Genomic DNA, 21,293 nt, shown 5'->3' on the forward strand with positions numbered 1-21,293 from the left:
AGTAAACAGTTCAGCTTGTTGGCAGGTCCAAGAGCAGATTTTTATACTGCATGGCATAAACTCTCTCGGCAGTCAAACAGTGTAATCAGGTAGACTAACCAGGCTTTCCTCGTAGGAATAATTTGGAAAGATAGTTTTAAGCGCTCTTTGTTGAATTTGTTCTATTTGATCACGAAGACTGTTAGTGATAGTGAAGTGTCAGGCTTAGCATGCGTACTACTAACCAACAGTAAACTGAAACCAGGTCGTTTGATGACGTACCAGCACGTTTTAGGGTACGAAGAGCATAGAGTCTTTTGCTTGCCGTACTGTAAGTATAATCTACATGATGGGACCAAGTGAGATCAGATGCGATATACAATCCATGCAAGTAATTAAAAGTGTGTAACAGTGTCAATAACACCACCATCCGCGGTTAGATGTTCCACTGGAGACTCCCGCTTAAGGAAACTGATGCGTAGTTCTTTAATTTTTTGGGCATCGATTTTCATGTTGTTGGTAGTAGTGGTATTTTTAGGCCGGAAATTGCTTTCCCATAGCGCGCTTGCCGCTGAGACTGATATAGCTTTGTTTTGATTGGCTTTTAACAGAGGGCGTGCTAAATCTCCCAAGGGAGGCATCTTATAAATAAATCTATTCGGAAAGGCTCCTATTGATGAGCTCCTATCAGTAGATAATGGGCAATGAGTGCATTTTTGCACTTCGGATTTTCCATATAAAAATTGACACTGACATCCATGTTATTCACTGGACGTGGTCGGTCCGATTGGGAAAAACTGTGCCCGCGGTATCAAGTACTCTCAATTATATCATTTTTCGATTACATCTCGCTATCTTTATACAAGTGGAAGTGTTATAAACAAAATAACTGAATTGAAAACAGAAAAAAACCACACAAAAATGTTTACAACCCCAAGTACTGAAACGGAGGAGATTGAAGTTGATTAGCAGGATCCCAAGTCATTTCTACTCATAGAAAGACATCGGAGCGTTGTCCCCCCATAGCTGTTAAAGGCACGCCGAGATGTTAGCCCATACTATTGCTGAATTCTTTGCCCACATCGTGTTCAACTTTACTCGAATTGTCGCTGAGAACTATGACTTCATCAAAAGCGATAATCTTTCAGACCTGATCGGCTACAATGCCTTGGAAGACACCGGCAAAGAATGGTATTCTCAATCCACGGATGATGAAGTCATTTACCAAGAGTACAGCAATAGCGACGCTACTGCTCTCGATTATCTAACAACCCGCCACTTTGTCCACGCCAAATTTACAAACGCCTCTTCGACAGAAGATAACACTAAAGAAATAGAAGGAGAATCTAAAGCAAATGACATGGCATGGAAACGCCTTAGACCATCGATCACCACTTCAATAAGGAATTCACTCTATTTTGGTTTTTCAATATCCGTTGTAAGCGCATCTGTAGTTGGTGGCGCATCATGTACTGTTTATTACTTCAGCTTTCAAACAAAACTCAACTGTGAAATGCATTCTAGAGAAAAGATACCCATTGAGTTGCAATGGGTGATCACACTCTCAGAGATTATCTCTGTTGGCTTTCTTTACTTTTGGTTTTTCCTCAGCATTATCTTTTACTTTTGCCCGTATCAGCTGTCAGGCGTCAAACGAAGACTCTTCCTTCTCAGCGTACTGTTTTCCCTTTTGGATTCTGTTTATCGCATTGCCATGCAAGTTTGTGGTGTTTCTCATTCAAAGCTCACGGCCTTGCAGCGCATTCCTCCTAAAGTCATATTTTGTATTTGTAACTGCACTCAGGTTTACATAATTAAGAGACATTTTTGCACAGGATCTCTGATTAATCAAGTCAAGTTTGTGCTTCTTTTTATTGCTGCATATACAATCTACCGCAATTCTAGTTCCTTATTCTATATATCCTGCCTACAACAAGCAAGATGCATGCGGCAAGCTTTTATTTGCTGTGTTTTCACCTCTCATATTCTTTGTTCTAAAAGGAGTCTGCGGTATCTGCATTCAGCGGCTTTGGTGCCAAATTAGTCATCCGGGAACTTCATTTGTGCTGTTGTCGGCTATGTATTGTGAATCAGCAATAATGGTGAGACTTCTACAAGTCGAACTGCAGAGTCTGGAATCCATTGCTCTGACCGGAGCGAATCATGGGATAGCATAAGTCATTGATCGCACTATGATGGTTGTGATTCACCATATTTGTCACCAGGCCTTTGCAGGCAGAAGAATTTCATGGGGAGGATTTCGCACCCCTCGCCGCGAGAGACTCGCCACCGACATCTCCATCATGAGCATGCTGTATGAATCAAGTGCCGTCATCACAGTGAATACAGTTTTGCATTTGTATCAGCATTTTTACACCTACTACAACTCTCCTGCAGTCATTTGCTGTAACTACTTCGGTTCCACTTGGAATTGAATGGATTTTTACAAGCATTTCATTTTTTATCGAGACTCGCTACAAAAATTTGCCAGTAATGGCTGTCTGGCGAAACCGGTGGAAAATACATTTGGCGGTGGCGTTTATTAATGCCGTGATGGTTTCCATTTGGATAATGTCTATTCTGTTAATTGCTGTAGAAGGACGTTTAAAAGACAGTGTCAAAGATCACTATGACATGCCATTCAACTTGTGAGATGCAAACTAAAACGCAAGAATATTGAGTATTTTCTTCTACCAATATTTATTTATGGAAGTGCCAAACAGCATGATGACAAAAGAGAGGATGAGCAAACTTTGACAGAACTAAGTTCAGCTCATCGCCACTCATCGCCGTTCGCAAGCAAAAGACTTTAAATATTTAGCTCTTATTAACCGAGCTTAGTCAGTCTGTATGGGAGAATCTTGACCTCGGTCGTGTACTCACGACCTCGTTCATACCGTTTTAACTCCCTTGCTTTCCGTTCCCAGGGTCTCTCTTCTTGCTTTTCTCTCTCCAACACTCTCTCGCTCCAAGGAAGGAGAGAAGAGAGATCCTGGGAACAAGGCTGATCAGAAAATTGTTCAAACTGTCTGGAATCGATAAGATTTGCTCGTTGCATGGTTTTAGCAGTTTTGTGCCGCTCGTATCCATGTGAAATATGAGTATTATAAAAGAATTGTGAGTTTCTTTGTTTATCCGTGACGGAAAAAAGACAACCGTTAGCAGTTAAACCTACCCCCAGCTCCCCCCATTAAGACCCTCTCAGCAGTTTTCAAAAGCCCCAATTGCAATCCATTTCAATCTTCTTCAGTTTTGGCCATCCATGCGTCTAATTCCTTTTGTATTTGCTGTTTTATTCAAAACTTCCTTCAATTATGTTTTAAGTTGTTATTTTTACGTTTCGCTTGATTTTGTTGCCAGTTACCAGTTGCCAGTCCCTGAATTTGGCTAAATTGTGCGCAACAAAGCCCGTTTAATGTAAGCAGGGTAAAAGTCCGTCTTATCAACAAAACAAACATTGAGGTAGAGTAATAATTCCCTTGCTTCCTTCATATCATCGATGTTTGAGTTGATACTGCTCTAAACACGTCAGGGTATAACTTTGTGTCGTGTTAACAAAAACCTTTTCCTTTTGACAGATTCAGAATCGATTGCTAAGTTCTAGTGGTCGCTGAGATGATGTCACGTGATACGAAAAAGCGCAAATGTCATAAATTCTGAGATAGGTCCTCAAGGCCACTATATATACAAAGCCTTTTTGCTGTCGTGTTTGAAATATGTGCGTGTTAAATAATCAAACGTAACAGTGTAATCGTTTGTACCATGATGTAGTCGCTTGCGTTGTAGAGTCGCGATGTTTCGACTGCTTTCTGCTAGTCCCTCTGGTGACTACATAGTGAGACAAACGATTATACGTTTCATTCTTTTTCTACCACCGTGATGACCAATAACCACCTCTGGTACGATATGTACACCTTACTAACCGAGTTAGAGGGTCCTATAGTAAGCGGACAAAACGAAGAGACGAAAATGACACCGGGTACGGCTCCAGAAAATAAAAAGGGTAAGACCTTTAACGCAATCAAAAGAACCTAGCTTTTACAGTGCAACGCGCCTTACCGTGGCCACCCAACAAACTTTCACATTTGACATTTACTTGTAAATACGACACCTCAACAACCCATGCTACGGTGTTTAACTTACAACTGTGCGAACTTTGCAAGGAGGCGTGACTGTCAATCAAAAATTCACACATCCTGATTGGCGGACAATTTGTAAAAAAACTTTATTAGGTGGCCACGGTAAGGCGCGTCGCACTGTAAATAGCCAGTCGTACTTCCATAGATGGACTACAGCCCACTAACTTGACCAATCACAGCGCGCGTACTATATCAGAGATACACTGAAAACTTAACTCTTAAAAAGTTTATTTTGTAATTAGAATGTTTCTTTGTCTTTATTTGTTAGCACTTATATTTTGGGTCGTATCGTACCTCATTGAACAGGCTTCAGGATTGGCCAAAAGAGCGATAGAACGAACAAAAGATAACAATGGATTTAGCGCAGAAAACAATAGGAAGTACGACACTATACAGCCAATGAAATATAGTGTTCAGCAAGAGGTACGACCCTACCCTACATTATACCTAGTCAGATGTTCATATCCTTAAAGAGTCGATTTCTCTTATTTGGCCATGTCCCATCGGTTTACCGGGTATTATCTAAATTCAGAATACAAGTCCTGCCGCGTAATAAACCAATCAGGTTTGTCCTAATGACCACAACACCTCTGATTGGTCCGAAACAAAGTAGCCGACCCATTGCTCGTGGTGCTAATAAATGCAAGGTGATCATGACGGGTCAGGCACAGAACTCAACGCCACCATGCTTTTTTTCTCGACAAAAATCCAGCAGAGAAGAACTCGATCAATTTATAAACTCCGTTAATTCCTTTCATCCGGCTCTTAAATATACCTGGAAAATTTCGCAAACTTCCGATTGGCTTTCCTAGATAGCAAAGTTTCTATCAGTGGCAACGGTTTATGTACCACTGTGCACTACAAACCTACGGTTTCGCACAGTTATTTGTTGTATTCATCGTTACATCCATAACATGTCAAGAACTCCATTCCTTATTCTCAATTTCTGAGACTTTGACGTGTATGTAGTGATGACTCCGATTTTTCCAGCAAATAGAGGAGATGTGCCAGTTCTTCGAAAAACGTGGCTATCCTGTCTCTGTGGTCAAAGCGGGCCATTATCGCACCAAACAATTTGATCGACAGTCAGCACTACAAAGGTCACAAAAAGATAAGAATGACAGAATTCCATTCACCCTCACTTTCCATCCTCAGTCAAAAGTATCATTTTTAATAACTTTAAATTGCTCCTTAGTGATCCCGAGACTGGTAGAATCTTTTCGCAACCTCCACTCATTTCATACAAACGCGACAAAAACGTAGACAACCTTTTAGTTAGAAGCGCACTCAAAACTAACGAGCAACCCGGCACTTGGACTTGCCACAAGTCGACCCCACGAGAATCCCAGGGTTTTGGCGAGCGAAGTGTGATTATTCGGACGCGAAGCGGATGACCGAGCGACGAAGTCACGAGAGGTTGTCCTTCGCCCCGCGCGCCATCTACATGAGATGCAGGACTTTTGAAAGTCTACCCGGCACTTTCAAATGCGCGCGCTCACGATTCAGAACTTACCTTTCACTCTTAATACTAGCAAAATATCGGGAAGATCACCGATCGTTTCACATGTACCTCCGCAAATGTCACTTATTGCATAACCTGTACGTTACACATAAATTATATGATTGGCGAGATAGGTAGGCGACCGATTCCGCGAACACTTTTGCGATGTTGAGAAGAATGACAAGGATGCATCTAAGCCAGTCGCTCGTCACTTTAATCTCCCTAACCACGCCAAACAACACATGGCTATCTGCGGTCTTTCCCTACATCAAGGTACGACGGAAAGCCACAAGAATCTGGAGAAAAAATTCATCTTCCACATCGGCACCCCTATTCCCCACGGTATTAACGAGCGCTTTTCATTTAACTAATGTATTCATAATGTTCACTTCAGTTTCCATGTTACCACCAATAGCGTAGCTCTCACTCCACTATATAAACTACACACAACCCAAAATTCCTCGATTCACTCTGACGAAGGGGTAACGCTCGAAAACTTCAGATCGGCAATTTTCTTCAAATATGGATTTTTCGGTTAAAATAATGATCGAAATGGGATATCTAATGTAAAAAAAGAAATTATTAAAAAAGATTAAATATTGGCGGAGAAATAGCGGTTTTACGTTTTGGCCGGTGGTAAAAATTGCCCGTTTAATTGACAGTCTTAGCGCTGTTTTCTCGAATCAATCTTTTCACTTGAAGCGGACACTTTACAAAGCTAAGACTGAAAGGAAATTTGTCCGATTACCCCCAAATTTTGACAGTGGCTAGATTAACATACAAACAGCAAACACATCTCTGCGAATTTTTTGTTTTAAAATATTTTTTCTCTAAGAGCGATTTTTGTACGAACACTTCACATTTTTTAATACTATTTTGAAAACGTTCTGTAACTTTTCACTGTAACTGAGTATGGCAAAACGCAGACACATTTTTTTAGCCCTTTGGGTCGGGAAACGGAGGAACGAAATAAAATAGCGAAATGCAAAATTTGCTCTGACTTGTAGCTTTGAAGCGGACGTTCGCTTTTAGAGGTCGTGAAAAATTCGACAATTTATTTAATTTCAAAATTCTTGATATGATGTGATAGCCATCTCTATAAGCTTTAATTTGATATAGCGGTTTAGGTACCTAGAGTTTAAACCGGACGCGATACATCGCTCAGACGCGAGACACCCCTGAAGCCCTGAAGGTATACGGTAACCTTAATTTACGTTATCAACTCGGTCGATAAAACCAAACTTTTGTCTCTAATTTTGAGGCTGCGTCCCCCAAAATCATACAAACACATAAAATTTTATCAGATTTGGGGCAACTGGAAAATCCCGTCATGGACCTACTCTAGTTCAGGCGAAAATCATTTTGTTTGCCTATCTTTATGAATATTGCAGAAATCGTAATTCCGGAATGGCCTATATCATTTTTCAATTACCTCTCGCAACCCTTATACAAGTGAAAGTGTTATAAACAAAATAACTGCACTGAAAACAGAAAAAAATCGAAAACGAAAATTAATATTTTGAAATAAAATAGGAAGCAATTTCTTGAATTAGATAGGAAAGGATGTGTTAGCAAAAAAATGAATTTTGAAGTTGGTAGCTGAAACATTACACATCGAAACATTTGTCAATAAATGGAAATACTTATGAGCATTTAGTTTTTATGTGGTATTTGTAAAATAGTTAAAACTGAAACGCAGGTTGAAGCAAGCTAGAACTGTCAGTAGATAATAGGCACTGGGTGCATTTTCATTTTCATATGCCAAAACGGCTGAAAATACTTAACAATTATTTGCCGAAGGCGAAGTAAATATCGGTGAATATTAAAAAGCCGGGACAAAGCCAAGCCAAAAACAAAAGGCTACAATTGAAACAATGGCTTAGACTTAAAAACAATAGAAGGTGCTTACAATACCAAACAATAGCAGGTTACGAGAGCTGCTACACTACTGAATAAAGTTTCTTTTTTTTTTCTTTTCCGAAACGAAGAAAAAACCGAGACGAAGTCTCGAAGTCTAAAAATCGAGACGAAGTCGAAGTCAAGTATAATTACATAGGTGATTATTTGAAAAATATGCCTTTTCTTTAAAACAATTAATTTCTTTGTCTGTCATCTCGACTAAACGGCTTGGGGCCATTTTGAAAACAACCGCCTAGGTGATTATCTTCAAGTGCAACCAATCAGTTCAGAGGATTTTTCAAAGTTGCTTTTTGTCTCGGTTTCGAAATGAGTCTTGGTGCTCAACTATTGAAATGGAAGTGAGTTTGATTTGCATAAGAATACGCAACTCATTTCCATTTGAATGGTTGTGCACCAGGACTCGCTTTGAAACTGAGGCATGCAGCAAGTCGGAAATGGGCTAATATGCTAAATCCATGTTATTCCCTGCACTTCGTCGGTCCGTATTGGGAAAAACTGTGCCCGCTGAATCGATTGTGAGTACTCTCGAGTACTCATTTCCAGTTAACTCTCGGTATCCTTATAGGAGTTATAGCAGTAAAAGTGTTATTGACAATATATATAACTGCACTGAAAACCGAAAACAAAAAAACGAAACAAAGATGTTCATGACGTCAAGTAAACGGAGGAGTTGTCCTAATTATCGCACCTGGTCCGCTGAATCGCAAGCCAATCAAATGCAAGGATTTGGGTTCCGTACTGCTGCCTAAAATAACGCAACGATTTCCTTTCACACCGCATAAAACTTAACAATTTTCATATTCGAAAAACTATAAATGATAGGTTCTTCGTTCTTTCACGAGACAAACGCGGAAGCTGAATAGCAGTAACCCAAGTCATTTCTCTTGAAAGAAAAGCATATCGAATGACGGAACCGAGGCGGGGCTCCTGTAGAAGATATCAAAACCTTGTAGCTGTTAATTAAGAGCACGCCGAGATGTTTACCCATACCATAACTGAATTCTTAAGCCACATCATCTTCAACTTTACTCGAAGTGTCGCTGAGAACTATGACTTCGTCGAAAACGCGAATGTTTCAGACTTGGTTGGCTACAATGCCTTGGAAGACACCGGCAAAGAATGGTATTCTCAACCCTCACATGATGAAGTCATTTTCCAAGAGTGCAGCAATAGCGACGCTACTGCTCTGGATTATCTAACAACCCGCCACTTTGTCCACGCCAAATTTACAAACGCTTCTTCGACAGAAGATAGCCGTGAAGAAAGAGAAGGACTATGTGAAACAAATGACATGGCATGGAAACGCCTTAGACCATCGATCACCACTTCAATAAGGAATTCACTGTATTTTGGCTTTTTAATATCCGTTGTAAGTGCATCTGTGGTTGGTATGGCATCATTTACTGTTTATTACTTCAGCTTTCAAACACAACTCAACTGTGAAATGCATTCTAGAGAAAAGATACCCATTGAGTTGCAATGGGTGATCACACTCTCAGAGATTATCTCTGTTGGATTTCTTTACTTTTGGTTTTTCCTCAGCATTATCTTTTACTTTTGCCCGTGTCAGCTGTCAGGCGTCAAACGAAGACTTTTCCTTCTCAGCGTACTGTTTTTCCTTTTGGATTCTGTTTATCGCATTGCCATGCAAGTTTGTGGTGTTTCTCATTCAAAGCTCACGGCCTTGCAGCGCATTCCTGCTGAAGTCATATTTTGTCTTTCCACCTGCAGTGGGATTTACATAATTAAGAGGCATTTTTGCACAGGATCACTGATTAATCAAGTCAAGTTTGTGCTTCTTTTTATTGCTCCATATGCTCTAACACAATCTATCGCAATTCTAGTTGCTTACTCTATATATCCTGCCTACAACAAGCAAGATGCATCCGGCAAGCTTTTATTTGCTGTGTTTACACCTCTCATATTCTTTGTTCTAAAAGGAGTCTGCCGTATCTGCATTCAGCGGCTTTGGTGCCAAATTAGTCATCCAGGAACTTCATTTGTGCTATTGTCGCCTTTGTATTGTGGGTCAGCAATAATGCTGAGACTTCTACAAGCCGATCTGCAGAGTCTGGAGTCCATTGCTCTGACCGGAGCGATTCATGGGATAGCAGAAGTTATAGATCGCACTATGATGGCTGTGATTGACCATATTTGTCACCAGGCCTTTGAAGACAGAAGAATTTCATGGGGAGGATTTCGCACCCCTCGCCGCGAGAGACTCGCCACCGACATCTCCATCATGAGCATGCTTTATGAATCAAGTGCCGTCATCACAGTGAATACTTTTTTGCATTTGTATCAATATTTTTACACCTACGACAACTCTCCTCTGAAACTGCTGCAGTCATTTGCTGTAACTACTTCGGTTCCACTTGGAATTGAATGGATTTTTACAAGCGTTTCAATTTTTATCGAGACTCGCTACAAAAATCTGCCAGTAATGGCTGTCTGGCGAAACAGGTGGAAAAGACATTTGGCGGTGGCTTTTATTAACGCCGTGATGATTTCCATTTGGACAACTTCGAGCCTGTTAATCGCTGTAGAAGGACGTTTTAAAGACAGTGTCAAAGATCACTGTGACATGCCATTCAACTTGTGAGGAGTTTTAGTATGTGTGGATAGGGGTACCACCTATACCCCATTTGGTCAAAACGCCTTGGTACCGTTGACGTCGAGTCAAAAATGCTAATTTTGTAGTTAACGTTGAAAGAATCAACTAAAGAAATGGAAAAAAGGGCCGGCACTTGCTGAACATGAGATGTCGGTGAATTGCTAGTTGGTCCGGCACGCTTTCAGTGTTATAAACTTTGTAATAATTATCGCACGCTTTTCAATCTTAAAGGAATGGTTCAAGGGTTAATATATAGTGCGTGAGCCAGGCCCCCAAATTTGGCCCATTGGTACCAGCACCCAGTCCCTAACGTTTCCTTCAAAGTACAGAAAGTCGCCTTACACTCGCGCCTGATAGAACAAATTTTGCTATTTAGCTTGATTGTACTCACTGCATGCATTCCGAGTTACGAAGTTGAATCAGTTGCTCTTAATAAATCGAGAATACAACGGACCTTCATAGTTAAATGGGGTCTCACCTTTTATAAATACTCTCCTTTGAATCAGTCCATAATAAGATAATTTCCCACATCCTTAAACACAGTCTTTTGCTCCTAAATATCAATTTAGTTACTTTATGGAAGTGTTTTCTCGCTCTCACTTCAGAGGTAATCAGATGCACAAGTGTTAGCTAACTTTGTGTTTCTTACTATTCCATCGCATAAGCAAACCGCTGTTTTAATCGCTAAAAACTAGAGCGATTAAATCCACGTGGATATCATTGGTCATAATGGGAATTTTCAGTAATCATTGACTTCATATCATCTTTATTATCTCCGCTATCAATGACTTTCTCATCTTCCTCTACAAATTGGTTTTCACAGCCCTACAATATACACAAGTCTGTACATGTCAGGCCATTTGCCATGCAAACACAGTCTACAAAACCTAAGACAACTGCATGCAAGTAGTTCCAGTACAGCGTCGGGATCAGGCCTTGCATCCATCCAGTTCTAGCCAACCTGATTCGCCTTCCGCCAATTTTCCCATCATCCATCCGAATCCAACGGCACCAGGGATTGAAAGGTTGCACTGCAGACTTCGCCTCCAAATGCATGCTTGATAATCGGCTCCATTGGTGTGCTTTCGAAGGCAGTCTTTGCAAAGTTGCAATTTGTGTGATTCAATCTCTCCGTTCATTGTACAGAAAATATTATTTCTAAGATCATCGCGTCACTTGCATTCGTCCCAGAGGAGTACAAAGAGCAGGTCACCATCTCGATACGCCGGTTAAGGTCTTAAGCCAGGTTCCACGACTGGCCCAGATCACTGAATGACAGCTAACTTGTCTTTTCCGGCAAAGGCACTGACTGTGTCGCACCTTGTGAAGGAATGAAGGCCGAAGAGAGCGTGACAAACATCTTCCCCAACAGGAGCAAACCACGTTACTAATTAATGTCAATTAATTTCGAGTGGATTTAAGACCTTCCTGGTATCCTCTGACTGACGTGATATCTCATTTGCCTTGGATAGCTGGGTCGCGGGAGCATGTATCGTAGGAAGATATCCAATAGACTGCGAGCAAATACTGCGGGCGCTGGTTAGAGCTCTAACCAACGCACGCAGTAATTGCGACCCGCAGCTTCAGCCATTGTGAAAATTCAACGTAGGCGTTCGTTTCAACCGTTTTAGAACAAAAGAGAGACTGCTCGTAGTCTAGATATCATCTGGTTTGTGGCCACGAGACTTGATCTTAAAGCCCGCGTACACATTGGGATCCGCTGATTCTATACTTCCTATGTGCCGCTGGATGGTCCCATGATTAAGGTGTGGAGAGAGTGACCCGATTTCACAAAAACGGCTAATCTTGGACATAACGTCATTTCTCAACTATTTTGAGTCGTGTCTCTCGCAGGTTCTCTATTGTCCGTGACTCTTCCCTCCAGAACACTTGTGTTCCATGTCTTACTTATTCGCTGTCTCCACTGAGTTCTTCTCGATCAAAAAGAAATAGAACGTTAATGGAGCTATCACGGCAGTGGAGTTGATTTTGTGAAGTGTTACTAATTACATCGATAAGATTTGCTCGTTGCATGGTTTTAGCAGTTTTGTGCCGCTAGTATCCATGTGAAATATGAGTATTATAAAAGAATTGTGAGTTTCTTTGTTTATCCGTGACAGAAAAAAGACAACCGTTAGCAGTTAAAGCTACCTCCCACCTCCCCCCATTAAGACCCTTTCAGCAGTTTTCAAAAGCCCCGAATTGCAATCCATTTCAATCTAAGCTTCTTCAGTTTTGGCCATCCATGCGTCTAATTCCTATTGTATTTGCTGTTTTATTCAAAACTTCCTTCAATTATGTTTTAAGTTGTTATTTTTACGTTTCGCTTGATTTTGTTGCCAGTTACCAGTTGCCAGTCCCTGAATTTGGCTAAATTGTGCGCAACAAAGCCCGTTTAATGTAAGCGGGGTAAAAATCCGTTTTATCAACAAAACAAACATTTAGGTAGAATAATAATTCCATTGCTTCCTCCATATCATCGATGTTTGAGTTGATACTGCTCTAAACACATCAAGGTATAACTTTGTGTCGTGTTAACAAAAACTTTTTCTTTTTGACAGATTCAGAATCGATTGCTAAGTTCTAGTGGTAGCTGTGATGATGTCACGTGATACGAAAAAGCGCAAATGTCATAAATTCTGTGATAGGTCCTCAAGGCCAGTATATATATAAAGCCTTTTTGCTCGTTCCAAATTTGCCAGGCCTTAGGCCGTTAGTTTTCTTACAATTTGCTGTTGTGTTTGAAATATGTGCGTGTTAAATAATCAAACGTATCGGTGTAATCGTTTGTATCATGATGTAGTCGCTTGCGTTGTATAGTCGCGATGTTTCGACTGCTTTCTGCTAGTCCCTCTAGTGACTACATAGTGAGACAAACGATTATACCTTTCATTCTTTTTCTACCACCGTGATGACCAATAACCACCTCTGGTACGATATGTACACCTTCCTAACCGAGTTCGAGGGTCGTATAGTAAGCGGACAAAACGAAGATACGAAAATGACACCAGGTACTCCTCCAGAAAATGAAAAGAGTAAGACCTATAACGCAAGCAAAAGAACCAAGCTTTTACAGTGCAACGTGCCTTACCGTGGCCACTCAACAAACTTTCACATTTGACATTTACTTGTAAATACGACAACTCAACAACCCATGCAACGGTGTTCAACTTACAACTGTGCGAACTTTGCAAGGAGGCGTGACTGTCAATCAAAAAGTCACACATCCTGATTGGCGGACAATTTGTAAAAAAACTTTGTTAGGTGGCCACAGTAAGGCGCGTCGCATTGTAAATAGCCAGTCGTACTTCCATAGATGGACTACAGCCCACTAACTTGACCAATCACAGCGCGCGTACTATATCAGAGATACACTGAAAACTTAACTCTTAAAAAGTTTATTTTGTAATTAGAATGTTTCTTTGTCTTTATTTGTCAGCACATATATTTTGGGTCGTATCGTACCTCATTGAACGGGCTTCAGGATTGGCCAAAAGAACAATAGAACGAACAAAAGATAACAATGGATTTAGCGCAGAAAACAATAGGAAGTTCGACACTATACAGCCAATGAAATATAGTGTTCAGCAAGAGGTACGACCCTACCCTACATTATACCTAGTCAGATGTTCAAATCCTTAAAGAGTCGATTTCTAATAAACCAATCAGGTTTGGCCTAATGACCACAACACCTCTGATTGGTCCGAAACAAAGTAGCCGACCCATTGCTCGTGGCGCTAAATGCAAAGTGATCATGACGGGGCAGGCACAGAACTCAACGCCACCATGCTTTTTTCCTCGACAAAAATCCAGTGATAGCAGTTCTAAAAGCAGATGATAGGGACTAGGAGCTTACACCAGGATGACGACCACAGCTACGAGAACGTTATCGAAAAATATTATTTCCCGTTTTTGTCGTAAATTCGCGATTACGCCAAGTCATTCCGCATGGGATTTGTTAACTGTTTGTGCATCCCACGGATACGCCCTTATAGGCGTTTTGTCTATTTAGTTTTCTATCTGGTGTCATTTGTTTTCATTTATTTCTTTTCTTTATTTATTCCATTGCTATTTTTACGATTTATGACTCCTTGTTTTTTCCCAATATTTTGACAGGCTGTCTTAAGAAATAGAATAGGAGGCAATTTCTTAGGAATTAGAAAGAAAAGGCCCAACCTTGGAATTCGATATCTTAGCAAGAAAAGGTGAAGCTGATATCCGACACGTTAGACTGGACACCAATTCGAAATATTTGTGCATAAATATATGTTATTTGCCGGCGGGGAGGTCCGTATTGGTAAAAATTGTACCAGTATGCGGCCTCTGGCGTTACTCGAGACCTCTAGCACAGTTTTTACCAATACGGACCGACCTAAGGTGTTTTTTTTTTCTACGGGGCCTAAAATGATGATGTTAACGAAAAACAAGCGTGCAGCTTGTACAGAAAGCAGCGGTTGGTCAGTTCAGTTATGACTCGGCTTCAAATCAAAGCAACACACATTCACATTTTATTCACACATTCGCATTTACATTTTACGTTGTTTTCGATACTTTTACGCTATTACAAAAAGCTCGAAAAGTTGCTTATGGTTGAAATTTCGTAGCAGTCCGTACTCGGGGTCCGGTTGGTCAGGATGGGAAAAGCCGGACCGCTGGAACGCGCATGATTAGCCAATCAGATTCAAGGACTTAAGATTCCGGACCTCTGAGAAGCTGGAGAAAAAGGTAAATACATCCGTATAGTGTAAAACTTTGATCGAGGTCGCAGTTTTTCACTATATGGACCGACCCTAAGCCGGTAAACACCTTTTTTATTTTTTTTCTAAGCCGGTACAACTCTTTGTAAACACAAGGGCAAAAACTCGCGAAAGAGATAGGAAGATCCTGACCGTGCTAAGAACCAATCAGATTTCAGGATTCGTTACCGTGCCCTCTTTGAAAAAAATAAATGGAGATACTTATGAGCTGATATAGTTTTATGTGGTATCTGTAAAGTGGGTAAAATTCATTCGCAGGTTGAATCCTGTTGCACTTAGGTTAAACGCGTTTTAATTTAGGTCGAACGGGGTTTAACAAGACTGCCAGCATTGCCTTCTTCTAAGTCAATGCAACCGCCCGCTTTAAGGCGCGTTCGATTGACCCAATGCCGGAATAAGAATAAGTGGCGTGATTATTAAAACGGTATATTTGGCGCGCTTCGAAGCAGCAAGGATAATAAAAATATGTTTAAAATAGCATTTTATAATAATAATTTAATAACTTGTAAAGCTTGTATTTTAGCCGATGTTTGACAATTTTAACGTGAATCTCCGTAAAAACGAAGGATTTCTAACTTATATTCCATGTACTCCTTCCCCGGAATACGGTGAATTGTACGCACTCTCAGTCACGCAACTAGCCGAAAAGACGAGAAAAGAATGGGGAGAGACCTTTTCTGCTCGGTTTGCGTGAATGAAAGCGGGTTAAAATTTTAACTTCCATAAGACCCAGTTTTACCAAAATCTACATACTACTAACGGGAAAGCGTGTACATACACTTTCAAAGAGAAACAACTTACCATTTTAGTTTACTTCCACGTTTTCTAAAGCTCGCTGAAGTAAGCTAGAACTATTTCGGCTAGCCCCAGCCTTCTTCAGGTGAATAAACCTGAAGAAGGCTGGTGTTGGCCAGCCGAAATATTGCAAGCAACAACGCCTATGTTCACGTTGTCTTGACCAACCTTTGCAGGGTATTTTCTATTTTAAAGTTTTTTATGGTGTGGTCACGATCTATTTTGATCCAACGTAGAGCAAGTTTTGATCGTACACGGTTTTTGCAGTGGTTTAATCCTTAAAAAGTTAAGCTAGAACAATCAGCAGATAGCAGGCACTGATTGCATTTTTTACAATGGGTTTTTCATACGAAATCTGAGAGTACATCGACGTTATTCCCTGGACTTAGTCGGTCCGTATTGGGGAAAACTGTGACCACGGTATCATGTACTCTCAATTATAGGGCATTCCGGAATTGCGCAGGAAACTTAGGCGAGTTTCAAATTTTATCTACGGAGTTGATAAGATAAATTAACCACCGTACAGGTACAGAGATTCTAAAAGCTGACGTTTCGAGCTTTAGCCCTTCGGGTTGTGTGTAGTTTTTATAGTGGAGTATGAGCTACGCTATTGTTGCTAACATGGCAACGTGAAAAATAGGAATACATTCAATGTATTCATATTTTTCACGTCAGTTGCCATGTTACCACCAATAGCGTAGCTCTCACTCCACCATAAAAACTACACACAACCCAAAATTTCTCGATTCGCTCTGACGAAGGGGTAACGCTCGAAAACTTCAGATCGGCAATTTTCTTTAAATTTGGATTTGCCCGGTGGAAAAATTTACCCGTTTGATTGACAGTCTTAGCGCTGTTTTCTCGAATCAATCTTTTCACTTGAAGCGGACACTTTAAAGAGCTAAAACTGAAAGGAAATCTGTCCGATTACCCCCAAATTTTGACAGTGGCTAGATTAACATATAAACAGCAAACACATGTCTGCGAATTTTTATTTCAAAATTTTTTTTCTCTTTGAGCGATTTTTGAACGAACACTTCACATTTTTTAATACTATTTTGAAAACGTTCTGTAACTTTTCACTGTAACTGAGTATGGCAAAACGCAGACACTTTTTTATCCCTTTGGGTCGGGAAACGGAGGAACGAAATAAAATAGCGAAATGCAAAATTTGCTTTGACTTGTAGCTTTGAATCGGACGTTCGCTTTTAGAGGTCGTGAAAAATTCGACAATTCATTTAATTTCAAAATTCTTGATATGATGTGATAGCCAGCTCTATAAGCTTTAATTTGATATAGCGGTTTAGGTACCTACAGTTTATACCGGACGCGCTACATCGCTCAGACGCGAGACACCCCTGAAGGTATACGGTAACCTTAATTTAACTCGGTCGATAAAACCAAACTTTTGTCTCTAATTTTGAGGCTGCGTCCCCCAAAATCATATAAAGAAATAAAATTTTATCAGATTTGGGGCAACTGGAAAATCCTGTCACGGACCTACTCTAGTTGAGGCGAAAATCACTTTGTTTGACTATCTTCATGAATATTACAGAAAATCGTAATTCCGGAATGGCCTTTATCATTTTTCAATTACCTCTCGCAACCCTTATACAAGTGAGAGTGTTATAAACAAAATAACTGAACTGAAAACAGAAAAAAATCGAAACCGAAAGTTAATATTCTGAAATAAAATGGGAAGTAATTTCTTGAATTAGATAGGAAAGGATATGTTAGCACAAAAATGAATTTTGAAGTTGGTAGCTGAAACGTTTAATTCACATCGAAACATTTGTCAATAAATGGAAATACTTATGAGCATTTAGTTTTTATGTGGTATTTGTAAAATAGTTGAAAACTGAAACGCAGGTTGAAACAAGCTAGAACAGTCAGTAGATAATAGGCACTGGGTGCATTTTCATTTTCATATGCCAAAACGGCTGAGAATACTTAACAATTATTTGCCGAAGGCGAAATGAATATCAGTGAATATTAAAAAGCCGAGACGAAGTCGAGGGCGAAGAACAACAGAAACCAACATTTGATTTGATTTGCGATTGATTGTTGATTTCGTTTTACAGTGTCCCCAATTAGTGCTGCAGCTCTAGAACGACTAGACACAAACAAAAGGCGAAACAATTGAAACAATGACTTAGACTTAAAAACAATAAAAGCTGCTTACAATACCAAACAATAGTAAGTTACGAGACACTACTAAATAAAGTTTCTTTCCTTTTTTTATTTTCCGAAACGAAGAAAAAACCGACACGAAGTCTCGAAGTCTAAAAACAGACACGAAGTCGAAGTCAATAGACCTTTTCGGCTTGTACATTTTGTTTTCCCAATACAGATCATGTGATAATACTCAGGAGGTTTGGTCTTTTGTTTTGTTCATTAAAATGAGGGCATGCAAGCATGAATATGGCTGCATGCACTCTTTTTAATGAACAAAACAAAGGACCAAGCCTCCTGAGTATTATCACATGATCTGTATTGGGAAAACAAAATGTACAAGCCGAAGAGGTCTATTACATAGGTGATTATTTGAAAAATATGCCTTTTCTTAAAACAATTAATTTCTATTTCTGTCATCTCGACTAAACGGCTTGGGGCCATTTTGAAAACAACCGCTTAGGTTATTATCAAGTGATGATAACCTCAAGTGCAACCAATCAGTTCAGAGGATTTTTCAAAGTTGCTGTTTATCTCGGTTTCGAAATGAGTCTTGGTGCTCAACTATTGAAAGGAAAATGAGTTTGATTTGCATAAGAATACACATCATTTCCATTTGAATGGTTGTGTACCAGGACTCGCTTTGAAACTGAGGCATGAAGCAACTCGGAAATGGGCTAATATGCTAAATCCATGCTATTCCCTGCGCTTCTTCGGTCCGTATTGGGAAAAACTGTGCCCGCTGAATCGATTGTGAGTACTCTCGAGTACTCATTTCCAGTTAACTCTCGATATCCTTATAGGAGTTATAGCAGTAAAAGTGTTATTGACAATATATATAACTGCACTGAAAACCGAAAAAAAAAAAAAAAAAGAAACAAAGATGTTCACGACGTCAGGTAAACGGAGGAGCTGTCCTAATTATCGCACCTGGTCGGCTGAATCGCAATACAATCAAATGCAAGGATTTGGGTTCCGGACTGCTGCCTAAAATAACGCAACAATTTACTTTCACACCTCATTAAACTTAACAATCTTCATATTCGAAAAACTATAAATGATAGGCTCTTCGTTTTATTTCACGAGACCAACGCGGAAGCTGAACAGCAGTAACCCAAGTCATTTCTCTTGAAAGAAAAGCATATCGAATGACGCAACCGAGGCGGGGCTCCTCTAGAAGATCTCAAAACCTTGTAGCTGTTGATTAAGAGCACACCGAGATGTTTACCCATACCATAACTGAATTCTTAAGCCACATCATCTTCAACTTTACTCGAAGTGTCGCTGAGAACTATGACTTCGTCGAAAACGCAAATGTTTCAGACTTGGTTGGCTACAATGCCTTGGAAGACACCGGCAAAGAATGGTATTCTCAACCCTCAGATGATGAAGTCATTTACCAAGAGTACAGCAATAGCGACGCTACTGCTCTGGATTATCTAACAAGCCGCCAGTTTGCCCACGCCAAATTTACAAACGCTTCTTCGACAGAAGATAGCCGTGAAGAAATGGAAGGACTATGTGAAACAAGTAAGATGGCATGGAAACGCCTTAGACCATCGATCACCACTTCAATAAGGAATTCACTGTATTTTGGCTTTTTAATTTCCGTTGCAAGCGCATCTGTAGTTGGTGTGGCATCATTTACTGTTTATTACTTCATCTATCAAACACAACTCAACTGTGAAATGCATTCTAGACAAAAGATACCCGTTGAGTTGCAATGGGTGATCACACTCTCAAAGATTATCGCTGTTGGCTTCCTTTATTTTTGGTTTTTCCTCATCATTATCTTTTACTTTCGCCCCTTTCAGCTGTCAGGCGTCAAACGAACACTCGTCCTTCTCAGCGTACTGTTTTTCCTTTTGGATTCTGTTTATCGCATTGCCATGCAAGTTTGTGGCGTTTCTCATTCAAAGCTCACGGTCTTAGAGCGCATTCCTCCTGAAGTCATATTTTGTCTTTCCTCCTGCAGTCAGATTTACATAATGAAGAAACATTTTTGCACAGGATCTCGGATTAAGCAAGTCAAGTTTGTGCTTCTTTTTATTGCTCCATCTGCTCTAACACTATCTATCGCAATTCTAGTTGCTTATTCTGTATACCCTGCCTACAACAAGCAAGATGCATCCGGCAAGCTTTTATTTGCTGTGTTTACACCTCTCATAGCATTTATCCTAAAAGGAGTCTGCCGTATCTGCATTCAGCGGCTTTGGTGCCAAATTAGTCATCCGGGAACTTCATTTGTGCTGTTGTCGCCTATGTATTGTGGGTCAGCAATAATGCTGAGACTTCTACAAGCCGATCTGCAGAGTCTGGAGTCCATTGCCCTGATCGGAGCGATTCATGGGATAGCAGAAGTCATTGATCGCACTATGATGGCTGTGATTGACCATATTTGTCACCAGGCCTTTTCAGGTAGAAGAATTTCATGGGGAGGATTTCGCACCCCTCGCCGCGAGAGACTCGCCACCGACATCTCCATCATGAGCATGCTGTACGAATCAAGTGCCGTCATCACAGTGAATACATTTTTGCATTTGTATCAATATTTTTACACCTCCTACTACTCTCCTTTGAAACTCCTGCAGTCATTTGCTGTAACTACTTCGGTTCCACTTGGAATTGAATGGATTTTTACAAGCGTTTCAATCTTTATCGAGACTCGCTACAAAAATTTGCCAGTAATGGCAGTTTGGCGAAACAGGTGGAAAAGACACTTGGCGGTGGCGTTTATTAACGCCGTGATGGTTTCCATTTGGACAACTTCGAGCCTGTTAATTGCTGTAGAAGGACGTTTTAAAGACAGCGTCAAAGATCACTGTGACATGCCATTTAACTTGTGAGAGTTTCTTAAAACGTGTGGATAGGGTTGCGCACTATCCCCCACTTGGTCAAAATATCTTAGTGCCGTTGATCCCGAGTCAAAAAAATAAAAGGGTAATTTTGAAATGAACGTTAAAAAGAATCATCTAAACTTGAAAATGGAAATAACGGCCGGCACTTGCTGAAAATGACATGTCCATGAATTGCTAGTTGGTCCGGCACAAGGAGAACTTGAAACGTAAAAATAAGATGAGATAGCAAAATGAACCAAATTGCACGCTGTCATTGGCTACCCGAGTGGGGAAGAATGAGCTATATTGCCCGTTCGGGATTTCTCGGGTGGTCCCGCAAGATCAAAGATCATTTTTTAGCGTTTTATCCCATATAATAAATCCTTTTTTGACCAAGCTTGTTCGGTCAAGATTGCTAGAAATTGTCCTCGTTCTTTTTTTTTAGCGTGTTTTATGGACCTCGACTTCGTCTTGGTCCTTAAACAAGCAAAAAAGAACGATTTATTCAATAAGAATAAAACGCAAACAGCCAAATTTTTCATTTAAGGTTGGCTTAAGATCACGGATAAATACAGACTC

At 40.3% G+C, this 21,293-nt stretch overlaps 1 protein-coding gene across 1 annotated transcript; it reads left to right on the forward strand.

Moving 5' to 3' along the window:
* Positions 1 to 19,097: 19,097 nt before the first annotated feature.
* Positions 19,098 to 20,723, forward strand: LOC138046782 (uncharacterized). Its single transcript, XM_068893366.1, has one exon. The coding sequence runs from the start codon at positions 19,098 to 19,100 to the stop codon at positions 20,721 to 20,723; it is 1,626 nt and encodes a 541-aa protein (XP_068749467.1).
* Positions 20,724 to 21,293: the final 570 nt, after the last annotated feature.

The sequence above is a fragment of the Montipora capricornis genome, chromosome 4, assembly GCF_036669925.1.
Source record: "Montipora capricornis isolate CH-2021 chromosome 4, ASM3666992v2, whole genome shotgun sequence".
NCBI classification, from domain to species: Eukaryota; Metazoa; Cnidaria; class Anthozoa; order Scleractinia; family Acroporidae; genus Montipora; species Montipora capricornis.